Raw genomic sequence first — 16,296 nt, 5'->3', positions numbered from 1 at the left:
GAAATAATAATTCAAATAAGAGATTTGAGTTCATAAAAGTATACATGTCTTCAAGGGCCAACACTTGCAAGATAAAAACTTAAAGCCTCAAATGTTGAAAACTCAAAAGTGTAGTAAAAGTACATACTTTAATGCCCTCACACGATGATATACAATTAGTGATGTACATGTGTATGAACTCAGAGGGAAGTTCAACAGCTGTCGTTAGCCTGTTGACAACTTCCATAGAGTGTAAACTCATGTCCATATTAACAAGCACAGTAAAGTACCTGCCATAAAAAGTTGTGATGATGAATACAGGGGAAATAGAAGTCCAGAAAGTAAGTATCTCAGGTCATAACCAAAAAACAAATCAACACATGGATTCGAATCCATACTCTGCAATTTCAGGGGAATTAATCAATTTCTTTAGAACTTCAACTGCAATAAGAGGATTGTTTTCCACCAATTCCTAACGATATGAAAAAAAAAATTAAAAAGATGAGGCAGGAAAACATCTTTTCTAATGAAATCAACTACAAGGTCATCCAAACACATACAGGAAGCTTTCGGGGTGTCAGTCCACAATGATATACAAGCTTTGGGTCGTTTGCCAACTCCACCACCACTTGCTAGTTTCAATCAAAGAACAAACGTTGAGTCATTTCATCCCTTGGCATTTATTATGCAAGGAAAAAAGTTCATATGATAGTTAACAAAGTAACTGCAGAAGGACTTGAACCTCTTGTTGAGAAGGTATAAGAGGCCCTTTCAGAGCTTTTGCAATTAAGTCCCTCACAGCTGCGCCTCTACTAGTGTCAACACACATTGCATGGTCCCATAAAAGTTCATGACGATCGTCAAGGTTCAACCACACTAACTGCAAAGGGACTTTGCCAAGCACAAATCAGGTGTGCTCTAAAGACATATATTAGCTCAAAAAGAGAGTTAAAATGCATCTCACCTCTCCATTCTGTATCGGAAGCCTTGGTGGAAGAGGCCTAATCCACTCGGGACTTGATCCTTTAAGTGACAAATTGGACAATAACCCCAGCAATGTCTCATCTCTATCTCCAGATCCCAATTTAGGAACCACTCCAGGTAACAGGTCAAACCTAAGATTCCCAACATCATATAAATAAATAAATGAAAATAAAAGGTAGTGCAGAGGTTAGGTTTTAAACACATAAATAAGATGCCAGAAGTCAAACAAGGGAGGAGAGGAAAACTCATACTCTGCCGAGTTTGCATCACAACCCAGTGGGACATCAGGGTCTGGAACCACATTTCTCACAGAACAATCTTTCAAAAAGCAATCAAACGATTGACCTTGAGATTTATCACAAAACTGTTGCTGCAGTTGCTCTAGCTGAGGGAAAGCCTGAAAAACAAAAACCCTTTGGCCTCAAATAGATATTACAAATTTGATTCTCCCCACATTTGAACTTATGGGCAGAACTCTTGAGGGTTTTCCTATAGACAAATTAAAAGGGAAATTGTGTTCATGTTGGTTTCCATGTCTTACATGCAATGAAGGGTCGAAACCTTTAATGTAATCGGAAGCAGACTGTTTCAGGAACTGCAAGACAGACATCGTCATTAATATAGGGATTTATCCAACTAAGTATAAATAGAAAAATTAGGCCTATCAAGGGCAAACATTTTTCAGTGTCAGAATCAAAAGAAACATGGGCTATGGCTATCAAATCAGAGGAAAAAACATAGAATTCAATCCCACTAGATAGCAGCATCAGCATATTTTTGGAAGAACTCGAGCATTTACAAGCTGAACCAAATGGTCTACCCCATTAAGAACTATTCAGCATCAAATGCACCACAGTCCTAATGAGTCCAAGGTAATACAAGAAGTACAAACTCTCACTGAAAAGGGACACATACAACCACGCTTGAGTTGTTGTGCTGTCCCAGCCCTTCCAACTCCTAAGAAAGATAGATCTTGGCACATGGGCATTGAAAGCAGAGCAATCCACAAGATCACAACCAAGCATTGATCCACGGGGAGGTCATCATTTGAGATTATCTATACTAATACTTCCACTTCTCCCTGTTGATCTTGTTACTGATATTCCTTCTCATGTGGATTTTAGTGGTGCAGCAGAAGAGGTGGCTAAGAAAATCGTCAAGTTGTCCAAGGATGCTCGTGACTAACATGAAAGATCAAACATTGTTCATAAGCGGGCAGCAGACATGCATTAGGAAATTTGGCCATGGTCCATTTGAAGAAGTTTTGACTGCCTACTGGTCATCATAACAAGCTCACTCCCAAAAAGAATGGTCCTATTTGCATATTTCAATGGATTGGTTCTACTGCTTATTCATGTAGCACTTCCACCAACAATGACATCCACCTTACTTTTACATGGCCGATATTTTTCAACTACCATGCCCCTGACTGCTTGAACTCATGGTCAACTTCTTTTCTACGACAGGTGGAATTGATGTAAAGATCTTTGGGATCTTCCAGATTTTCTGCAAGTATTTTTGTAATTCTAAGTGATCTTTCAAGATTTCTTTTGTAATCTTCCAAGATCTTGTTAATCTTGGAATTGACATTAGGGGTTAGCTAGACTACTTTTAGGATAGTATTTTTCAGTTTTAAGCACTTTTTCCATTAAGTTGTAGTCGGCAAAAGGGTATTTTAAATGAATTAGAATTGGAATGGTTTGATTCACACATTAGACTCTCGACACCTTTGCCTTGGCAGGGCCTCAAACACAAATTACAGAACGATTCCACTTTTGTTGTTGTAGATTGATATGGTAGGTGGTACCTATTATTACTTGCAAGAAAACAAATGATTTTGTGCATAAAGAAAATAATGAAATAAAAAAAACTATTTTTTTTGCAGATATTGTTCACTGACAGAGAATCCCAAAATCAATTAGAAGGCATCATGATACAAAAAATCTTAAGCCATTCTTGAAAGAGTTTGTACAAATAATTTGATGACAAAATTAGGCAAAATATAAACTTCAGTCCCAATGTTTGGTTATTTTTTTCAACTTAGCCCCACAGTTCAAGCAGTTTAATTTTAGTCCCGTATGTTTTAATATTTTTCAATGTCCCTCACAATTGAGGAATTTTATCTTCTAAGTCTCTCTTTGAGAATCATTTTCAACATTTCTTATGGGGTCAAATCTAGTATCTAGTGCTAATATATCGACTTGGATAGCTAACCTCGACGAGGAATTAGATTGGAAGGAGAAACTTCTTTGTTTAATAAAGTTCATTAAAAGGAAGATGGAGATTCTTCGCCAATACTTGATTGGGTTTTCAGAAGTCTATTCCAACTTCTATAGGCAGTTCGATATTAACTCTCTTGATTCAATTTGATGTATTAGTTCTTTGTGAGGTTTTTAAGTTTATCATACGTTATGGGTTGCAGTTTCTTTGTATTCCTTTACTTTTCCTTTCTCACTCCTTTTGGAGTTTGTATCCATTAAGCAATTTTCAACGAAACTGTTATATAAAAAATAAAAAAATAAAAAAAAAAGTATCTACAACAAACTTATATTTAACTTTTTATTTAAAATAAAAAAAGGACACTTATCCTCTATCCTTGGGGGGAAAAAACCATGTGAACTCACAAAGATGAAGGAAAAAGGNTGTAATCTTCCAAGATCTTGTTAATCTTGGAATTGACATTAGGGGTTAGCTAGACTACTTTTAGGATAGTATTTTTCAGTTTTAAGCACTTTTTCCATTAAGTTGTAGTCGGCAAAAGGGTATTTTAAATGAATTAGAATTGGAATGGTTTGATTCACACATTAGACTCTCGACACCTTTGCCTTGGCAGGGCCTCAAACACAAATTACAGAACGATTCCACTTTTGTTGTTGTAGATTGATATGGTAGGTGGTACCTATTATTACTTGCAAGAAAACAAATGATTTTGTGCATAAAGAAAATAATGAAATAAAAAAAACTATTTTTTTTGCAGATATTGTTCACTGACAGAGAATCCCAAAATCAATTAGAAGGCATCATGATACAAAAAATCTTAAGCCATTCTTGAAAGAGTTTGTACAAATAATTTGATGACAAAATTAGGCAAAATATAAACTTCAGTCCCAATGTTTGGTTATTTTTTTCAACTTAGCCCCACAGTTCAAGCAGTTTAATTTTAGTCCCGTATGTTTTAATATTTTTCAATGTCCCTCACAATTGAGGAATTTTATCTTCTAAGTCTCTCTTTGAGAATCATTTTCAACATTTCTTATGGGGTCAAATCTAGTATCTAGTGCTAATATATCGTCTTGGATAGCTAACCTCGACGAGGAATTAGATTGGAAGGAGAAACTTCTTTGTTTAATAAAGTTCATTAAAAGGAAGATGGAGATTCTTCGCCAATACTTGATTGGGTTTTCAGAAGTCTATTCCAACTTCTATAGGCAGTTCGATATTAACTCTCTTGATTCAATTTGATGTATTAGTTCTTTGTGAGGTTTTTAAGTTTATCATACGTTATGGGTTGCAGTTTCTTTGTATTCCTTTACTTTTCCTTTCTCACTCCTTTTGGAGTTTGTATCCATTAAGCAATTTTCAATGAAACTGTTATTAAAAATAAATAAATAAATAAAAAAGTATCTACAACAAAACTTATATTTAATTTTTTATCTAAAATAAAAAAGGACATTTATCCTCTATCCTTGGGGGGGAAAAACCATGTGAGCTCACAAAGATGAAGGAAAAAGACCTAATGAGCAATGAGAACTCTAAAACTAAAGCCAAATTTCAACCCCAAATCTGGGGATAGAACAGACTGAAAAGCGACTAAGTTTTGAATCCTCATGCGAAGGTTGGGAAAATCAGCTCCCAGTAATAAACAAAACTCTAATGCATAGAAAAAATATGATGTGGCCAATAACTTCTACTATTTCTAATCCTGATGATTACTCATAATAACACATTTCCTATGATTTCCAAAATATCACTTCTTCCAAACCAGAAGGCACAAGAAATTCTTTTAAACAATTAAGAATATGCTAAATATTCAACTAAAACCAATGTACTCAAATAAAAAGTTGAACCTCTTTGCCACCACTGGAGCTGTCTGTCGCTAAAAGCTGGAAAACAAATGCCCTCTCATATTTTTCAGCTTCCTCATCTGAAGCAGCCTGACACCCAATGCACAGCAGGAAAGGATAAGAGAAAAATCTTACTCAGAGGAAAGGATAAGAGAAAAATTCACAATTACTAAAATTAACCTTACTCAGAAGGCAAAGGATAAGAGAAAAATCTTCTCTTTTTTCTTTTTTTGGAAAGGAAATTAAACTTTTCATTGATATTGATAAAGTGGAAAGAGACTAGCGCTCGAACATACAAAATTTCGAAAGAAAAAAAGATGAAAATAACAATAAGAAAGATATGAGAAATGATTACAACTGAAAGTGAGCTCAAGCCAAATAAGACGAAAATCTGAATCTAAAAGACCAACAAAAGCTTGGAAAGAGAGCATCATAAAGAAGCCATGAGACAAGTCATGCCAAAACGAACAAGCCAATGTAGCAAAACATCTAACCAAAAAGCTAATAAGAGATCGTTAACTGCAGTAGACCATAAAACTCTAAAACTGGCATCATGAGAAGAATGATAATCAGACATGGGCTGGGTAACACCCCCTTTTGAAAACCACAGAGCTAAAAGAACAAAATAACAAAATAAAAAAACCTTCCTTTAAAAGACCAACAAAAACTTGGAAAGAGAGCATCATAAAGAAGCCATGAGACAAGTCGTGCGGAAACGAACAAGCCAATGTAGCAAAACATCTAACCAAAAAACTAATAAGAGATAGTTAACTGCAGTAGACCATAAAACTCTAAAATTGGCATCATGAGAAGAATGATAATCGGACATGGGCTGGGTAACACCCCCTTTTGAAAACCACAGAGCAGATCAAAGAACCAAAAAGCAATACCCCACATACAAACGAAGAAAAACAGCCACAAAAATTCCATGAGATTGCTACTAATTCTGACCAAACAAAGTAAACGCAGGAAACACAATTAAACTGTGACTTCCAAAAATCGAGAAGGAATTGACTGGCATCTGAAGACCACACGCTGCAACAAGAAAAGAGAATTTTGCTGCAATTAAGGGAGAAGATACCGGTGAAGCGGCTGCTGCATTAGGCTATGCTAAAATTGACCCACTGGCTTCACTAGAAATAAATTATCAGTTAACAACTCTTGTCTCTACCCACCTTATCAAGAAACGCGCAAATGTGGAGGCAAATTGATTGTATCTACCCACCTTATCAAGAAAAACAACATTCTACATTTTAGGGAAACAAACCACCTACATAGCCTAAAACCACACCCCTGCCACACTAGAGCCTCGAAGGCACAATCCCCAAAGGATCAGCCACACTATGTTGAAAGATGAACAAACTTGCTAAGCATCCCTCACCATTTCACTGTACCCAGCAACACCACATCCCCTTCTTTTTTTATATGAAACTTTATCCTATCAAATGATAAAAACACAGTGAGGCCAGCCTAAGGGCAGAGAGGGTAAAAGGAAACCCCTCTCAACAGGAAACTATCAGAAAAAGGCTCTCCAATTTGTAAGGGCCTCTCCATCCAAATTAACCAAAGGATGGCTCCCACAATATATGCCCAAAGGGTCTTAGCCTTACCCTTAAAGCTCATACCCATCAAAGCTTCTATCAGCCAAATTTACACTCTATTTGGTAAACAAAACAAGAGGCAAAGCTCTTTGAAAATAGAGATCTATTCCTTAAAGGTGAAATGGTAGTGAACGAAGGAATAGGTGGTCTAAACTTTCCACCCCTTTTTGCAAAGGTTGTATTTTCAAAGGAGAGAAAATCCAACTTTGAAATCTTCATTCCTATGTGCAATGTTAAGACTTATGTACGTTAGGGACCACAAAAGTATTTTCACCCTTTTTGGGGACTTATGGTTTCTAGATTTTCTTCACCCAATGAAAACTAGCCACTCTTCTAGGGTTCTTCTCTAGGCTAGCTTGGAGATAAGGACCCGTAAGCTTCCAGCATCCATTTAAGATGATCCTCTCCCACTTGTAGTTGTACCTCATCCAATTTTCCAATGAGGGTAGCCCAATTATCCATCTCTCAGTCAAACAAATTTCTTCTAACCCCCATGTCCCACGTTTTTCGCCCAACAATCCAGAAAGAACGACGGTTGCTTCTTTCTTTGTAGTTATGGTGTAAATATCAAGGAACAAGGTAGAGGAACACGATCAACATGCATCTTCCCCAAAAAAAAAGACTTGTTGGTCGTTTCTAACTGTAAGCTTAGTGAAATCAAAGAGGCAACCTATATTTTTTACTATATCCATCCATAGTCGTCCCCTTATGTTTCCTTTGACAATTTTTCTCATACAACTATTCGAGTCACATCCACACATCCCCTTACTTCACTCCACCCAAACAATCCTCCCCCAAAGATTTACTAGCAAAATTCAAATGTCTCCTGCACAGCCGTCAATGTGTCAGAACTTTCTCACTGCGATACGAAGAAGAGTAGTTCTTACTTTCTAACAGAACAATCATTGAGATACAAAATAGTGGAAAGCAACCAGTGTCGCACTCAATACTAAGGGCCTACTCAATGGAGGCCAATGAAAAAGGAGTACCCTCATCCACGGTCTTTCCCTTAAAGCACGAGCCACGCTGCACTAAAATAAGGACTAGTCCTTAAAGGCTTAAGTGCAAAGCACAAAATAGAAATCTATGAAAAGAAACTGGTTCTTTAAAAATAAAGAAACTAAGTTTTATTTAGAATAATTGATGAGGTCAATACAAAAAAAGAAAGCAACAATTCAAAAGGGGCTTCAAAAGGTTAATAAGTACTATAAATCTACAAAAGGGGTTCCAATTCAGAGGTAAGTTTGTCCATAGTTTACAACTATGTTAAATTGTTTAGGTTTTCCTACCCAAGGTGTAAAATAGCATACATATACAATGATGTCAAGCTGTTGACAGTTAACAAGAATTAAATTGTTAAACACCAAATTGAAACTGAATGACATTAAGTTTTTTCAGTCAAAAGGTATAGAGAGAAGGAACTCAAAAATAACATGCTGTGACGAGTCATAAGGAAGCATACTTACATTCACAATAAAAGATATAAACGGATTGGAAGATGATTTCTGCGAGGAATATGTCTGGTGAAGAATGGAAAATCCCACCAAACGTTGTGTGGCATGTAGCAACTTCTTGCGCTGCATTTTAGACCCATTAACCAATAATCCATAAAGAGAAAGCAGTCAAGCCTTCAACATTTAATGACATCATGCAAAATATAAGAAAAACAAATGGAAATAAACACACCAAAGATGCAAGAATTCAAGCATCACTATGCAAACATGTTTCTATAGCGGGAATCAAGATTATATCCTAATTGTTCTTTTTTGTTTTGGTAGGAATCACACTTTCATTAAGATGAATGAAAGAATGTACAAGGGCATACAAAAAAAGACCAAGCCCGACAAAAAGGAGAAGAGTTTGACACAAGCTACTAAAACGGACTCCAATCTAAAAGAACAAGATTAAGCTCATAATTGAAAAAGAAGTTTAGTAACTGGCACCCGTAAGGAAGCATTAAATCTAGCCAACCCCCAAACATCCTCATTCCATCGCTGAATCTCTCTAAAAATTATATTATTCCTCTCGCTCCAAATGCCCCACAAAATACCAAAAAAGTTGTCCTGCCACAAAACTGTACCCTTCTCCTTAAATGGAGTGTTCAAGAGCACCTCCTCCTCCTCCATCTGATTTCTGTCACCTCTATGCTACCTCCGACAAACCCCAAACAATCTCAACCAACAACTCCAAAGAAAGTGAGCAAACTTACAGCCCTCACAAGATATTATCAAAATGCTCCTCGTACCACCTATAGAGAATGCACCAATATGGGAACAACACTAGGGAAGCGTGTCTTTGAACACGATTCATGGTGTTGACTTTGTCATGTAAAATTTGCAATACAAAAAACTTGACCTTCTTTAGAATTTTAACCTTTCAAAGAGAGGCAAAAAAGGATCAACGGTAGGGGGGAAGAAGAAGATAGAAGATGAAACAAGCAATGACAAGAGAAGCCCCCTAAAGGGTCTGGGGCCCAAAACCTAACATCCCTTTTCCCAAGAACGTGAATTTATAGCTTGAAAAAGGGAAAGAAGCGCCATGTCCGCTACCTCACTATTCGTCAAAGGTCTTCGGAAACCCAAGGAGATGGAGGAGGAAGGATTTGAGAAGGTAACATAGAGGCTACCAAATATAACCTCTTATTCGAGAGGCGGTACAACTATGGAACCAGGGTATAAAGAGACTCCTCCCCATCCATCAATCCTCCCAAGAATAAACTATGAACTTTTCCCAACAGAATAAGTGAGAAATTGAGAAATAGAGGGAACGGAACCCATAAGAGATAGCTTTCCAGAGGCTTTTATAAGGGCTTCACAAACTACCTTCAACCCCCATCTCACCCGTCTATTCCCAAGCGAAGTCTCTCATCATGCTCTCAATTTTCTTACTAACCCCAACAGGAATTCTGAACAAGGAGATGAAGTAACTTGGTCTAACGGTCCAAAATCCACAGGGAGATGAAGTTCGTGTTCTAATTGTCTCACCAGCTCACACTAACATAAAGAACAACAATGTGCACAAAAACAAAAGAACACAAATCCTAGCATTCCTCTTTCAAGTGAAAAAGAAAGGCTCCATAATAATGATAAAACTACAAAGAAAACAAAAGGTTACTACCAAACATAGCAATCTATGTCTAAAAAAGAACTGCAAACTAAAACCATGCATAAGCGAAAACCCCACTTCCAAGAAAACCCAAAATATCTAAGACTAAACTAAAATGACAAAATAAGTAAATGAGAAAAATTCCTACACAGCGTGAAAACTATTGACGATTTAAGATACCTCTCGCTTGTATGAAACTCAGTGAACAAAATCTTCTGCTACGCTGTAAAAGTTCTATTTTCTTTTGTACAATTGCATTAGTAAACAGGTTGTAAAACAATAGCCGACGTTGTCAAGATGACTCGAATAAAAGAGATGGACCGAAGTTGAATACCGAAGAAATTGCAATAATTTACCGGATGGAGATTGGAAAATTATTTCGACACAGTTTCTGTGGCCTCAAAATAGACCCAACGAATAAAAAAAAAAATAAAAAAAAAAGTGCATATTACAATTGCAACACAGTTTATGCGGTCACAATTACATCGATTCAGGTTATACATCCCTAGCGTGTATTCGAGCACGGTGACACGGAAGCATGTAGTTACAGGTTGAATTACGAGAAGATTGAATTACGAGATTTGCAAATGAAGTACAACCCTAAAGCCGGTCGTAAAGAAATAAATCAGCACAAATCATACAAGAGTGAAATTAAGAGAAAGAAAGAAAGTTGACGGGAAGAGAAATTGAATTACCTCCAACAGAATAACGAGAGAATAACAAGCAACAAAGTGACGAGTGCGAGGGATCTTGGAGTTAAAATCGGAGATGATATCCAGAAATGAACGGTGATCTCCTCCTGCTAGCAAAGAGTAGAGAGTCCGGGATTCATCCACCGTCAGGCTCATCATCATGCTTCCTCTCCTTACTTCCTTGTTCGAGATTTTGAAGAACACCGCAATGGCAGGTGTAAGAACAAATAGCGATTCGGACTCTCTACACAAAATTCCCTTCTAAAAGTAAATCTTCGACTTATATAAGCTTTCTTTTCGTTTTCAACGAATAGTTTTTTCTTTTTATTTTTTTAATTTTATTATATTGTNTTTTTTTTTTTTTTTTTTTTTTTTTTTTTTTTTTTTTTTTTTTTTTTTTTGACGTCTTAGAATGTTACTCTTAACGAAAAATTTATTTATTAAATGATTTAGATTGATTTGTGTTTGTTTATAAACTTTTAATATCTTTTAATATCCACGACCCGCACGCAATTTCCAACCCAACTTTCACGACCCAAGTTCTTTACAGTCCAACTCAATCACGTCTCAACCCAACTAAGCAATCTAAGTCCACTTGGTTCAACCTAACCAACGACCTATATACCCACGACGACCTGCGCCTTCTTCGGCTGCACACGTGCTCGCCACATGATCTTTCCAATTGTGACTTGGCTTTGGCGTGTGATAGCTCGATCGACTTGGCTCACATCTCCGTCTACTCGATTTTGCGGCTACTCCAACTCAGCTTGGCACTGTTAGGTTTTGACAGAGGAATAACTCAGCTATAAATATAATAAACAATTGAAGTTTGAAGAGATGATATTCATTGAATAATTCTAACTATTTTTATCTAATCAAATTCTTCCTGCCAACTCGACTTCTCAGTGTAGGCGGGTCGTATACAAATAATATATATTATTTCTTAAACTAAATACCTAAAATACTCTAACTATTTTGATCTAATCAAATTCTTACACTGGCAACTCGACTTCTCGGCATAGATAGGGTCGGTATACAAATAATATATCATTTCTTAGGTCTCCGACCCTCTTGAAGCCATTTTTTACCTAAGACATTTGAGGTTAGTAGACTCCTATTTACCCAGCTTTAGTTAGTTTTAAGACTTATCTTAAAATAATCACCATGTTTGGTTGAGCTAAAATATTAATATGTCTCGTATATGTCACGTGAATTGATATAGGTGAGAATTGAACATTGGAAGCATAGTTTAGAAGTAACTACCAAGTAATTAGTAACTTCGGCCAAGGCCAACCACGTAACTGATGTGGCGATTGGAGTTAACTAATTGATTGATGTATGATGGTACATGTCGTGTGGCCTGCCATATTAAATGTGTAATGCTTATACTATGTGATGCTTATGTGTTTTTTGTAGTGTCGTATGATGTATATCATGTATGCGTGTTATATCCATTACACTATATTACCAATAAATTGAAATGTCATGTTTGAAAAGTTATGTCATACATGTAAAGTTATGTCATGGATTACGTGATATTTGTCATGTGTACATATTGCATATATGAAAAATGTTATGGAGAAAAAGAGGAAGGAAATGATATAAGTATTATGTTATGAATCCTTCGATATTTATGTTCGTCATGATATCATGCGGATCTTTCCTTTTTCTGAGGCGTCAGGTGATGTGTAATGCTTTGTGCACGACCAAGTCAGGCCCAGGGGTATGTATACGAGCCTGCCTGGTGGGTCCATGTGCGTGTATGTGAGCTGTGTGTGAAGAAGTACCGTACATCAAACCCTGCCCATAACTAAAAAGAGCCTAAGGTCATGTCACCGTTTTAATTGATAGGTCTCATTCATGTATTATGTGTGATTGCATTACTAACCCCAACAACAGGGTGACTTTATATTTCATAAAATACTCAAGTCACGTGCTACATTCATATTTTCTAGGTAAAGTTAAACTCTCATGCACAAATGACGGAGAACGCTAGAAAGACCTTGTAAGTCAGTATAGGGCATGATACGGTAGTAGATCGCATTAAATTTTTATTAGTAGTTGATCGGTGTTTTTAATGCAGTTTGTTTTATATTTAAAACTATGTTATGTTTAATTTTGCGGATTTGAACTGAATATGTAAGCCCATGGCTTAATTTGAAAGGTACTTATTATGAAATTTCGCTTATGTGATTAAAGCATGCATGAGTTGATGTCACTAATTAGGTTAAGAAAATTAGGGGCGTTAATAGAGTGAGGAAGAATCTGAAGAGGAAGTGATAGCAGAATGAGAAAGGGAAGTTAATATATCTTCATGTAAGTTATCCGAAGAAAGCACACCATAAGAGAGGAACAAAATAACACTATTAAAAATGGAAGATTTTGTGAGCGTGAGAAACTTTTATGAAGAAGTTGAATACAACAATTTATTTCTATTAACCTCAACTACAGATCCAACTAACTTTGAAGAAACGGTTCAAAATTCAAAATGGAGAGCTGTAATGGACTTGGAGACAGAAGTCATCGAAAGATACGAGACTCGGGAGTTGACAGATTTGCCCAAAGGAATGAAGAATATTGGAGTAGAGTGAGTTTTCAAAACTAAACTCAACAAATACGGCGAAGTTGACAAGTAGAAGGCTAGGTTGGTGGCAAAAGAGTATGCACAATAACATGGTATAGACTATACCGATGTGTTTGCACCTGTGGCTAGGTGAAATACTATTAGAATAATAATTGCTTTGGTAGCTCGAAATAGTTGAAGCGTGTATCAGCTTGACGTATATCAGCTCGAAATACCGATGTGTTTGTATGTAATGTGTCTCAATACCAGATTTATGGCACGTCCAAAAAGGTGTTGATATACGTAAGTACGTAAAAAGGTGTTGTCTAGACTTTCATCATCCAACACCTCCCCTTAATCGAGGCTCGATGATAACTCTCTAAAAGTAGAGTTATATCAAGTCTTTTTGTAGTTAATATTCCACTCTTATTCACCATTTTCTCATTTATTACCCATTTATTCTACTTAGTGAGTATGAAATGGTTTATTGCGGTCTAACATGAAAAAAATAAAATATGATTTGGCATAAATCGATCTTAATTGTATATTTAATTGAGTTATATGGTAAAATTTCAGACATTTATACTAAACCAGGGAGTAGCAAATTTGGAAACAAATGGGGGATGACATGAAAATTTTAAATTCACATCATCAGTCCAAGTGGGTCATTGACTACCCAACGAGGAACATCCTATGTGAACTACTTGTTCCTTTTCAACTCTAAAGGTGAACTCAGAGGAGATGAAGAAAACCCTAATTCAGCAGCTGTTGACAGCAGAAGGAAAAGGAGACCAACCAGGATTGATTAGGGCAAAGAGGTGGACGTGAGAGCTCAAGAGAAGGGAACTTCCATTGACGAACGGCAACAAACCGGGATAACTCTCTATTTCCGATAGTTAAATAATTTTATTATGTATTTTGAAGAAAGTCGTTTATCTCTCACCAGTTCAGCCAATTAAAACCGTTTATTATCTTATACACAAATATGTTCATATTTTACAAAATTACATATTTTTTAAAAGCGCTTGTCAACTCAAATATACGTCGACCCATATAATTTAATTAATTAAAATATTTCACATCAATAAAAAAAAATTAAACATATAATTTTTAGGTTAAATTAATAAAAATATTACTTTCAAACTTTTAAAATTAATATCAACACCCTTAAATTTTTAGTAAAAAAAAAAAAAATTAAAAAGTTCGTAAATGACCCGTGAGGTGTAGATAAACAGTCCCATCCATATATTGACAGCAACTAACTTACTTTTAAAATTTTATAGATATTTTTTAAATATAGCAAAACATTTTTTTTAAATTAAAAAAAAATTAAATAACATTAAAGAATTTATTTTAAAGTTGAAGGATATTTTTAAAAAATTATTAACGTAAAAATATATTTTTAAAAAAACTGTATTAATGAAATATTTAAAATTTTAAAGTTTTTTTTATTATTATTTTTAAATAAAGTATAAAAATTTAATAATATTTTTATTAATTAAAATTGTTGTTAGGCTTCTGTTACTGAGCGAAAGAAAATCCGAGAAAAGGTCAAATGAGGAAGGGACCTGAAATGCATAATAAACAATGGCGACGAGCGTCCTGTAATTCACTCACTCGGACTTTCGGAGAACTGAAGCGCACGGGCGCAGGAACCGACTTCAATCCGCACACAGCACTGTGGATTTGACTGATTGCTTCGATGATTGATTGATTGATTGATTCATTCTTTCATTCGGGTTCGAAAGAGTGGATTTGTTCGAGCTAAAGTTCAAGCAAGAGTTGAGTTCTTCCTTTTATCTGTAATCTTCATTTCTTGTTTGTTTATTCGAAGAAATCATCGAGACACCATCATCCATCTGTGAATCATTACGGGACAGATACAGAATTGGGATTTAAGTTATAGGTCATCTTTCTTCTGCCCCCACTGGGTTAGGGTTTTCTTTTCCGTTTTTCTTTTGGGTTTCACTCTATATTTATACATCCATCTTACTCTCACTGCCTCTGAGTTGTTTAAATGTCCAAAAGTGGGAGGTGGCACGCCTACGACCCAATTCTGCTGCTGAATTTAACGCCGGTTTGAGACGCAGGGCCATTCTGGTTCGGATCATTCCTCTATTAGTTGTTTGGAGCTAAATTTGAGCTAGAAGTAGAAGATGGAAAATGGTTTCGAGGGGAGATCATTGGCTGAAAAATTCTCGGAGTTGGGCGTCAGTGCTGCTCCAGCAGAGCAATCTAACTCCCTCTCATCCAACAATCACGGTAACAACAACGATAGCAACTTGTTTCAGGTTTTGAAAGCTGTTGAAGCAGCCGAGGCTACCATCAAGCAACAGGTGCAACGAATTGTCCTTCCTCCCTCTCATTTCCTTTCTCCCAGCATCTCAACTTCATTATTACTTCCTCACGTTTTCTTTCTAAAACCCATTTCACGTTTTCAATTTTCAACATAATGTACCGTTAATTGAGTATTATTTCCTTCATTAAGAATGTTGTAGGAATGTAGAGAGACGTGCTGCAGGACCCGAACCTTTTTACTTCATCGAAAATCTGTTCACCCTTTCTGTGCAATTATCCATACCAGAAAATTCACCTGCTTGTTCCTGATCCTAGTTTGCATTTTTAATGACCCATTACCGTTTTACATATCACGCCACGAACATTTGACTAAATTATACTATAAATATTGTGGCTACAGCTCAGCCTCCATAGTTTAATGTTATATGCTGATATGAGTGTATTTAAATACTATTAGGTGGAGGAAAATAATCGACTGAGGATTGAACTTCAGAAAAAGATTCAGGAACTTGAGAAATGTGTAAGTACTATAAGCTGAATTTACCCAAAATCTTATGTGTTCTTTTGGATGTAAATTGATTGTGGTTGATTTTTGCACGCTTCTTTAATTATCTTCACTTCTTGCATTCAGTCCAGATGTTATACAGTATGCATATCAGTTTGAAAATAATTGGAACTTGTTATGGATTTTTATTCTTGCTTCCTAAATATATTTTTTTCAATCACCGACTGTGAAAGATCAAATCAGTGATTCTTTTTCTAAAAAAGGCTTCTGTTAAATCAGATATATTACCCCTTCATGTTTTTTTCCCTTTTGGAAATTTGATTAGTGAGAACTTGAATGATTAGGAGCCTGAAGAAATGATTTGCTAACTCTTAAGGTGGAAAATATTTATCAAACCTAGATGCTTGTTGGTTGTATGGAAGTTCAGGCCTCTTCTCTTGCAGATTAAGTTTCAGCTTAAGAAAACATCTAACCTATTTGTGTATTCATTTTATTTTGGGGGGGA

At 35.9% G+C, this 16,296-nt stretch overlaps 2 protein-coding genes across 4 annotated transcripts in view; one reads left to right on the top strand and one right to left on the bottom strand.

The window, feature by feature from the left end:
- Nucleotides 1-10,686, bottom strand: part of LOC111777126 (CCR4-NOT transcription complex subunit 11-like) — an 11,983-nt gene extending 1,297 nt beyond the window's left edge. Inside the window, exons 1-10 of the mRNA XM_023656585.1 lie at nucleotides 10,429-10,686; nucleotides 8,095-8,205; nucleotides 5,031-5,117; nucleotides 1,505-1,558; nucleotides 1,215-1,360; nucleotides 944-1,094; nucleotides 722-859; nucleotides 540-611; nucleotides 378-451; nucleotides 128-269 (exon numbers count right to left, since the gene is read on the bottom strand). Coding sequence (XP_023512353.1) covers nucleotides 128-269; nucleotides 378-451; nucleotides 540-611; nucleotides 722-859; nucleotides 944-1,094; nucleotides 1,215-1,360; nucleotides 1,505-1,558; nucleotides 5,031-5,117; nucleotides 8,095-8,205; nucleotides 10,429-10,587 — 1,134 coding nt within the window. The 5' untranslated portion in view covers nucleotides 10,588-10,686. The remainder of the gene's footprint in view (nucleotides 1-127; nucleotides 270-377; nucleotides 452-539; nucleotides 612-721; nucleotides 860-943; nucleotides 1,095-1,214; nucleotides 1,361-1,504; nucleotides 1,559-5,030; nucleotides 5,118-8,094; nucleotides 8,206-10,428) is intronic.
- Nucleotides 10,687-14,515: 3,829 nt separating this feature from the next.
- The window catches only part of LOC111777114, a 23,389-nt gene continuing 21,608 nt past the window's right edge, over nucleotides 14,516-16,296 (top strand). For all 3 annotated transcript variants that reach the window (XM_023656561.1, XM_023656562.1, XM_023656560.1), the window contains exons 1-2: nucleotides 14,516-15,324; nucleotides 15,744-15,806. In XM_023656561.1, the coding sequence (XP_023512329.1) occupies nucleotides 15,145-15,324; nucleotides 15,744-15,806 (243 nt within the window). In that variant the 5' untranslated portion in view covers nucleotides 14,516-15,144. The remainder of the gene's footprint in view (nucleotides 15,325-15,743; nucleotides 15,807-16,296) is intronic.

This window comes from Cucurbita pepo, chromosome LG16 (genome assembly GCF_002806865.2).
Source record: "Cucurbita pepo subsp. pepo cultivar mu-cu-16 chromosome LG16, ASM280686v2, whole genome shotgun sequence".
Classification (NCBI taxonomy): Eukaryota; Viridiplantae; Streptophyta; class Magnoliopsida; order Cucurbitales; family Cucurbitaceae; genus Cucurbita; species Cucurbita pepo.
Note: the sequence above shows the minus strand (reverse complement) of the source record. Positions and strands in the feature narration are given on the sequence as shown.